Source organism: Euphorbia lathyris, chromosome 5 (genome assembly GCF_963576675.1).
Source record: "Euphorbia lathyris chromosome 5, ddEupLath1.1, whole genome shotgun sequence".
Classification (NCBI taxonomy): Eukaryota; Viridiplantae; Streptophyta; class Magnoliopsida; order Malpighiales; family Euphorbiaceae; genus Euphorbia; species Euphorbia lathyris.
Window position 1 is genome coordinate 24,470,298 of NC_088914.1, and position 9,372 is coordinate 24,479,669.

Here is a 9,372-nt window from a genome sequence, read left to right on the forward strand (position 1 = left end):
TCCCATTTCTTTGCTTTATGACAACATGTTCTTCACGATGAAGATTCCTCCTACAAGCTCCAGCAGAATGACCAATGGAATGACAAGTGGCGCATAAGTCAGGAAGTCTTTCATATTCAAGGGAAATCCAATGCATTGAGGTGTCAGTATCCACCCTTAGCTTGTATTGAATTTCCTTAGAAAGGTCCACATCAATCAAGATACGAGCATAATGACCCAATTCACCCTCTACAGTATTCTTGTCAAAACGAAGGGGTACCCCCAATCGCCCTTGCAATGCTTGCCATGATCCGCTTATCCCAGAATTCCCAAGGAAGATTGTAGAATCGGACCCAGACTTGAGCAGATGTGGATTTGTGAGAGTCCGGATTAAATCCCGGGCTCCAAGGAATGAAACGCATAATCCCAGGCCTGAGAGCAATGGTACCACGACTCCAAACAGATTGGAGAGCCTCTGCGGACGTAAGAATGATGTGATAAAAACCTCTACCCAGAGATATCAATCTCCAATTAGGAGAGCAACCCCAAATAGTTGAAAGTTTGGCCTTCAAGTCCGGCTGCTTCCAAGGAGATTCCCCTTTAGCAAGAGTGATTCGCCCGATAATAGAGTGCTTACAAAGGTTGAGCCTTTCATTGTAAATGTCATGCTGTATTTTGACAGCTTTAAAGCCGCCTTCTTCAGATATAAGAGATCTATCCACGGGGATAGGAACATCAGGAGAAATAGTCGCAGAAGAAGCAGCACCAACAAGAGTAGCCGCATAGGATCTAGGACCAGCAGAAGGTCCAGGCCTCGAAGGAGGAACAACATCACGAGATCCAGGCGAAGCATGTTTTAAGAATGATGATCTAGAAAAAAGATGAGCAATAGAGCAATCCATCTCCATCAAATCAGCGAGAGCCGACCAAGCAACCAAAGACGGGAGCGGCGGCGAAAGGGCGGCAGGGAGAGCCAAAACCCTAGCAGCGCAAAACTCCTTAACCTCAAGCCTTTTACAAATTCAATTAAATCCACCACAAATAATTTATTTATTAAGGTATTGGATTAGATTATCAAGTTATTAAGGTTTTGGATTAGATTAATAAGGTTCAGATAAAACCAAGTAGAGCCATTCAAATCATCAGCCCCATATTAGAGATTCAAGTGTATCAACTTTTGATATTATAATTCAAGTGTATCAACTTTTTATATCATCAGCGAGCGGCGGCGACTCAGCTGTGCGACGACAAACCACGAACAGACCGGCGGAGGCGGCGAAGACGCGGCGACGGATTGTTCCGTGAATAGAGCGGACCGGCGACCAGATCTGCGAAATCCGAAGCACCTAGTAAGAAGCGAAGCGCGGCGGACGGCAGCAGCGTCGAAAGGGAAAGAGCGGCGGCAGAGCACAACCCAAACCGCGAAATCCCAAGCACCGAGAATAAGATCCGGCGGCAGGGAGAAGAAGCGCAACGGCGGTAGAGAGAAGAAGCGCAGCGGCAACAGTGGCGACGGAGAGAGAAAGCAGCGACGGCGGCCTAATCGCAGAACCCTAGCGGAGAAGATGATGAAAACGCGTCCTCTTATTATTATTATTATTATTATTATTATTATTATCATTTGCTAAGAAATTAACTTAAATATTAAAGCGGAAAATGAATAACCATTTTAATTTAAATATTGTATTATCTAGAAGAAAGGTATATGTTTTTTGTCATTTAATTTTAGTATCACTAATTTCAGTTCAGTAACATTTAATTCAATTCAGTAGCAGTAATTTATTATTATTTATTATAATTATAATTATTTATTATTATTATTAGAACCATTACTATTATTATTATTACAAGATTTTTATTTTTATTATGGTTAATTTTAAAGTCTAATAATATAATTTCAGTTTAATAGCATTCAGTTCAGTTTACTTAATTTCAGTCAAAATCAACAGGACCAAACTTGAACTACTTATAATTTGATGCGAAATTATAAATCAGTACTAACATTAAGAAAAAATTACAAAATTAGGTCAAATGGGAGATCCATTTATTTATTTAACCCATTTACTCAACCTACTACATATGTAGACTATTTTTACGTGACTTTTCCAAAATACCATTAACCTTTCATTTTCCTCCTTCCCTTTTCTCTTCATTGGCACACGGTTTCTCTTCCCCGGGAGATTTCCAGACCTTTGATCTTCCTCTCTTCCTTTATATTGCGAGATCTGCACCATTTCTCTTCATCACCATGTCTTTCTCTTCTTCATCTATTCATCTCTTGATTCTTCATCTTCCTATTGCTAGAAAATTAAGCCATGATTCTTCATTTTTTCTGTTTCTGCTCGTCTATTGGTTTCTTCCTTCTTGTGCAGATTGAAGAAATTGTTATTCTACGTTATTTTCATATTTTTCTGCGTTTATCATATGATTATTGACGATTATAATGGTAAAAGGCGGAAAAATGCAAGTATCTACAATTTTCTCTTCGTTTTTTTTTCTAGAAAATCACTTCGCGTAATCTGGTTTCGAAAATGTCTGCGATGAGAAAGAGCCTGAAACGGACGATTTTACTTCACGAAAATGGATTATGTGAAGTCTGCGAAGAGAAAAGTTCATGATTTTTACCTTCGTAGACTTCGCATAATCTGTTTTCGCGAAGTAAAATCGTCACATTTCTCCTCGCAGATTTCGCGAAATCCTCTTTTCGCGAAGTAAAATCATCATCTTCCTTGCATATTTCTCTTTGCAAACTTCACGAAATCCTCGTTTCACGAAGCCAAATCATCATTTTTCTTCCTAACATGATTAAAAATTTTCTGAATGTGGTTGAATATATAACATCACTTTTTAAGAAGGTGATGTATTGGGATGCCCATCAAAGTTGGTTATGTTGACTTTGAAATGATTTTAATGTTGTTATTGTTGAAATCTTATTATAAATTTTGATAATGCTATGATTTTAATGTTGTTAAAAAAATTAGCTGTAAATCTCGTTAATAACTTCACTATCAAAAAAAAAAATCTCGTTAATAAGTTCGAGAAACCACGAAGCATGATCCATCCGACGTGGCCAAAAAATAGCCAATGCCACCGTGGTTATTTTAAAAAGTGGGACCCAAAAACAGAATTTCATCTGGAAAAAGAAAAGAGTTAAATTCTGTGCAGTACTCTTTCTTTACATAAATAAATTACAAATTTCAATATTAAATATTTTCTTCTTCTGAAATTTTTAATTCCATATAACTGCTGTATCTCTCTCTATCTATCTTCTGTTTCACGATTCACTTCAATTTCTGTTCCTAGAAAAGTCTGCATTTCAAATTCAATAAAGCGAAGAAAAGAAAATTCAAAGCGACACGAACGAAAAGAAATAAAACAGGAAAAAAGCAGATTGAAGTTGGTTGCTTTTATGTTGATGGATACTTGATTTGTTCAACAATCTCAATTAAATTACAGAAAAGAAAGGTTCTATTCTATTGGATATGGGTTTTCCAAGAGACGGCTTTTGGGACTTTACTTTTTGGGAAATTCATTGGTCAGTTCTTTTTCTTTTGATTGTTCTTTATAGCCTTGAATGATGGGTTATTATTGTTCAGATTAAAGCTCTTTTTTTTTCTATTTTTGGGGTTTAATTTGGGATTTTTGTCTCCATTTTTTGAAGTGGGGTTGTTATGTTGATAGACGGTTCGCTGATTTTGAATGCTGAATTTGGGTTTTTGGGTTTCGATTATGTTAAAGTTCATGTTTTTAATTTTACAATCTGTTCTTCTCATTTGTATATTTCAATTATAATCCAGACTCGTTTATTTTTTAAGCCGATTTGGTCATGTTCCGCTAGCATTTGTCGACTCTGTGATCAGTTTCATAGTGTAGTTATTGAATTTATTGCTTTAAAGGATTTGTTTGGATGATGGTTATCTATTGAATGATTGCTCTCTACCCTTACTCTATCAAGTTCGTTTTCTTGTTTTTTTTGGCTCGTATGCTAGCATCTTACTTTGTAGTTTTTCTAGCTGCTGCTGCTTCTGCTTGAAGGTTATTGAGTTTGGTTTAGCGGTATGAAGAGCAAATTTAGGGCAAGAAGGCAAAGGAGAGACATAGTTAGGCAAGATTTAGCAAAAATAATGAAGTGCCTCTGCTCCAGTGAGCAACCAAAGGCAGGAGAGGAAATGGTACCTTCATCTGAATCTCTTGGAACCAGGGGTTCTTCATTGGGTGGTAATTCTTCTAAAAATGGTGAATCTGACCACAAACCAGATATCAGAAACATAGAGGAGGCTGAATTTACTCTCCGTGAAGGTGGTTCTCTGAACAATGAGGTTTGCTTCATCCCTTTTCACCTTGGTTCCTAGTTGGCTTCAAAATGAAAATCTTAAGCACCTGTGTTTTTTTTTTTTTTTTTTTTCAGTTTTTGATTATTACTAATCTTTTGAAGAATAATGCTGGGGGAATTTTCACTAATTTTTCAAGGGCATGAGGTTCATTTTTGCTGGCTCTATGTTGACACATATATAGTTACTATTTTACTCTTTTCTCAACTTGCCAATAGTAGATTTGCCTATCTTAGTTAACGGAATTATGCACGTGAATCTTGATTTGTAGCCTAAGATGAATGATAAAAAGTAATCAAAATTTGGGATGATATTCTTTATGTTTTGTCTTTTTTAAGATGAGGATGTCTGCAATTTACAGGAAGCCAGAGCATTACTTGGAAGAATTGAATATCAAAAAGGAAATATAGAACCTGCTTTACAGGTATTTGAAGGAATAGATATTGCTGCAACAACTTCCAGAATGAAAATTGCTCTTGCTACTCTTGCTAGAAAAAGGGATCTCCCTAAGAGACATTCACAAAACTTCGCTGCCCCAACAATGTCTATACATGCTGTTAGTTTGCTATTCGAAGCAGTCTTTCTGAAAGCAAAATCATTACAACACCTTGGCAGGTTTAATGGTATTCCCTTTTTTCCAGTTCGTCCAGATGAAAATTGCTTTCTAAAGTAAATTCTTATTTTGTGTTTTTAATTTATTCCTTTTTGTAGATTTTAGCTTTTTTTACCTAGATGTGCTGGTTAAACATTAAATTTTGGAGTTTGGATTTGTGCACCTTTCATCATATGATAACTTGTTCGTGAAATGTACACATTCTAGTTTTTCTATGTCGGGATTTTGGATTTGTGCACCCTTCATCGTATGATGTTAGATGGGTTCCAGTGATGTTAATAGCTCTGGGGAGACTGGAAGGCAATTTTATTGCAATTTTGGGTTTCTCTTAAACAGAACCAGAAAATGTTAGACTCTAGCTATCTGTATGCGGATGCTTCTAACCATGTACTAACCGCAGAAATCACATGTGAATCTTTGTACATGTAGGCATGGTGCAAAATGAGGATAATTGTTGTGTCTCGTATTCTTCTCTTTCTGTTTTTCCTATTGTAATCTCTGTATGTGCTGTGTGGGTTTAGAATTGCTTGTAGTGGTTTATCAAAACTATAGTTGGGTTGAGAAGGAAATAGCTATTTTGCCTGAAGTTCTAAGAAAAGTAATGGGGATATGTTTGTCCCATTGATGGCCTTTGCAAATGTTTGTGAGGAAACTGTTTTATTTCATAATCCCACCATTAGATGCGCCAAACGTCTGTTGCTGTGTTCTCGGACCAATAATATTCTCAAAATTCACCTGATTTTTATCTCCAATATGTTTGTTTAGTCTATCTGTCTGGTCAGCTAAGGGTAATTAAAAGACTTCTTCACTAGGCACGTATGGCTCGACATTAAAAAAATCTTAGTTCAGCCCATTCCTTTCTCCCATTCTTAGATTAAAAACATTTAGTAAATGTTTCTATTTATTAAATCTTGAATGTTCACTTACTTTTGTCTTCTGAAATATATATATGTATATAATGTTTTACTCCACCTAGAAAGTCCTATGACAGTAATTGATGTTCTCTTTGGGTGCCTCTCCCACTCGAGCAACTGGACATTCTTTTACTTCTCTTTGTATAAAATTATATTAAAAGATCAGTTCATTTAGTATAAAAATGGGAATAAAATGAAGACGAAAAAATGCAGATTTTTAGATACATAACAACCAAGAAATCACTGTGAGGCTAATAAGTGTTTCAAATTATTCTTGCAGAAGCTGCTCTGTCTTGCAAAGTTATTCTGGACATTGTTGAAACTTCATTACCAGGAGGTTTGCCTGAAAACTTTGCTGCTGACTGTAAATTGCAGGAGATTCTAAACAAGGCTGTTGAGTTGCTTCCAGAACTATGGAAACTTGCTGATAATCCGCGTGAAGCAATCATGTCGTACAGACGGGCTCTCCTTCATAATTGGCATCTTGATGTAGAAACAACAGCAAGAATTCAAAAAGATTTTGCTGTTTTTCTTCTGTACAGCGGAGGTGAAGCATGTCCCCCGAACCTCCGCTCCCAGATGGACACTTCATTTGTACCTAGAAACAATATAGAAGAGGCTATACTTCTATTGATGATACTGTTGAGGAAAATTTCCCTTAAAAGAATCGAATGGGATCAATCAATCTTGGAGCACCTTTCTTTTGCTCTCACAGTATCAGGGGGTTTAAAGACGCTAGCCAATCAGATTGAGGAGTTGATTCCTGGTATTATTAAGCGGAAAGAAATGTACTATATGCTTTCTCTTTGCTATCAGGGTGCAGGAGAGGATCTTGTTGCTCTGAATTTACTCAGGAAATTGTTACATAGATCAGAGGATCCAAACAATGTTCCAGCTTTATTAATGGCCTCAAAGGTTTGTGCGAATATCCCTGAACTTGCAGAAGAAGGAATAACTTATTCTCGCAGAGCCCTCGAGCATTCGGGAGACGGATGCGAGCAATTGGGATGTGTGGCTAACTGCTTGCTGGGAGTCGCACTCTCAACGCATTCTAAATTGGCTGTATCAGACTCTGAGAGGGTCACAGGACAATCCAAGGCACTTCAGTTCCTAGATTTGGCTGTAAAAGAAACCAGGATGCAAGATCCTTATGCACTTTATTTTCTTAGCCTGGAAAATGCAGAGCAACGGAAACTAGACACAGCACTTTATTATTCAAGATGCTTGTTGAAACTGGAAAAAGGATCCACCATTAGAGGGTGGTTATTATTGGCCAGGATCTTATCGGCTCAAAAACAATATGTGGATGCTGAAACTGCTATCACAAGTGCCCTGGATCATACTGTGAAATGGGATCAGGGAGAACTTTTGAGAACTCAAGCTAAACTTCATATTGCACAGGGGCGGTTTATGAGGGCCATCAAGAGTTATGGACAGCTTCTTGCTCTTATTCAAGTTCAGAATAAAAGCTTTGGCACTGGAAACAAGGCACTTAAGGTTTCTCATTTAATTCCCAGCCTTGGTTATTATTTAGTTTAAACATAAATAAAATTAACTTACTATCACAGTAGTTAGAGTTATCTGAAATCATTTTGTCATATATTAATAATTAGTTTTATCATCAAGTTCATCGATTAACTAACAACCTGGTTCATATGATTTACGGCCGGTGTCTAAGTGGGTTATTATAGATTGGTATCTTATATCTTATGACCTTTCTGGATAATTTTATCAGGACAATGGAAATCCAACCAGAAGTTTGGAATTGGAAGTTTGGCATGACTTAGCTTCTGTATACATAAGCCTGTCGCAGTGGCATGACGCGGAGATCTGTCTTTCCAAATCCAAGGCCATCAGTTCCTACTCTGCTTCTAGATGTCATATTCAAGGTAAATTGGCATACCATCTTTGGGATTATGAATCCTGTACACAAATCATTTTCTTTTCTCTTGTCAGTCAATACTTCAAAATAAGGGCTGGTTGAAGGTAAAAAATACTCCCAACTTATTTGATCGTTTTCAAGGAATTTCTTCAGTAAATTTGTTGGAATTTACCAATCAAATTGAAATTTTTGGGTAATTTTCATCGGTATTCACTTGGAAAAGGGCAAAACTCAGCCAGGTCCAAACAATTTGGGTGAAACTGCACTCTCGAAAACGTCAATGGTATAATTGGGCTCGCCCTAATACGTCACTTCAGTGCTATTTCTGACCCTTAACCCTTTCTCAACAATAAGCATGGCATGTAAAACCAGTTTACTCAAAAAACTCAAAATTATATGGAGAAGCTAATTACATATAATCTAGTTGGTGCCCAGGATTTTAATTTCTGTGCTAAAGCTGAAAGCTGAAACTTTTATTGTCGACCTAATTCATACTTTTATTGGTGATATGCTTCTATCGTTTCACTTAGAACTTAGAGCTTAGTTTGGTTCAGAACTAGAATTTTCATGATTAAATCATATACTCTGCAGGAAAGCTCTGTGAAAAAAGGGGTAATCTCAAAGAAGCTCTTAAAGCCTTCGGTACCGCCCTAGAGATCGATCCAACTCATGTCCCAAGCATGGTATCGACAGCAGTGGCACTTAGAAAGCTCGGTGACCAACGAAGCGAGTTAATTAGAAGTTATTTAATGGGTGCTCTACGGCTTGACAGAATGAATTCATCTGCGTGGTATAATCTCGGGTTGCTGCATAAAACCGAGGGTACTGCATCCTCCCTGCAGGAAGCAGCTGAATGTTTTGAGACTGCAATGTTCCTTGAAGAGACTGAACCAGTTGAGCCATTCAGGGAACCAACACTAGTGAGAAATTCTACTTTGTTACAACTTCATACATAATTTTTTTCTCCATTTTACCGAAATATGTATTTTGAACGAGTTTTGTATATAATTCAATAGGAATAAGAAGGAAAATCTTTTGTCTGGTATGCTGCATTTTAGTTACTGTAATTAAATCATCTGGTTAGTTTACGAGTTTCGGCTCGAAACTAAACAGTTTGTTAGTTTTGTTAGTTCGGAAGGTGATGGATGGATGTTTCTGAGAAAAGCTGTACATTTCAACTGTTAAAAATGTTATTTTGAATGTAGAATAATAATGTGCCACACATTTTGATTTTAATATTTGTAAACAATAGTCTTCTTAATGATAATTTGGGTCTACACTTTCTGGAGTTTGAAGCATGCACTATTATTATTCACGAGAAAAGCTTAGGTGTGATAAATGCAGTGACCATGTAAGGGTCAAAATGGAATTTTTTATTTTTTCAGGGTGTATTCAGATTTTTGTTTTTTTATATATATCTAGGAGAGTTTGCTTGGTTGGTAGGAACTTTTTATTTTTATTAATTTATAAAACTGTAATTGGTAATTACTGAAAATGGCAACTTGGATTCCTTAGCCGGAAGAAATTGATAATTAATGATGAAGGATATGGGTCAAAGGCTATGGTTCTAGTCCATTTGCTGCACCAGCAACTCTCTTTGCGGCCATAAGGACGCGGCCATTGTGACGGAGTCATGAGTCAACTCAGGGGTAT

The 9,372-nt window shown here is 36.9% G+C and overlaps 1 protein-coding gene across 4 annotated transcripts; it reads left to right on the top strand.

The window, feature by feature from the left end:
* Positions 1-3,185: 3,185 nt before the first annotated feature.
* On the top strand, positions 3,186-8,761 carry LOC136229511 (protein NPGR2). 4 transcript variants are annotated; one of them, XM_066018356.1, is made up of 6 exons: positions 3,186-3,514; positions 3,993-4,298; positions 4,672-4,933; positions 6,118-7,334; positions 7,573-7,726; positions 8,311-8,761. In XM_066018356.1, the coding sequence occupies exons 2-6, from the start codon at positions 4,038-4,040 to the stop codon at positions 8,673-8,675; spliced, it is 2,259 nt and encodes a 752-aa protein (XP_065874428.1). In that variant the 5' UTR covers positions 3,186-3,514; positions 3,993-4,037; the 3' UTR covers positions 8,676-8,761. The 4 variants fall into 4 exon arrangements, with proteins under 4 accessions (XP_065874428.1, XP_065874430.1, XP_065874429.1 ...); XM_066018358.1 differs by having other exon boundaries at positions 4,015-4,298; XM_066018357.1 differs by lacking the exon at positions 3,186-3,514 and having other exon boundaries at positions 3,581-4,298.
* Positions 8,762-9,372: the final 611 nt, after the last annotated feature.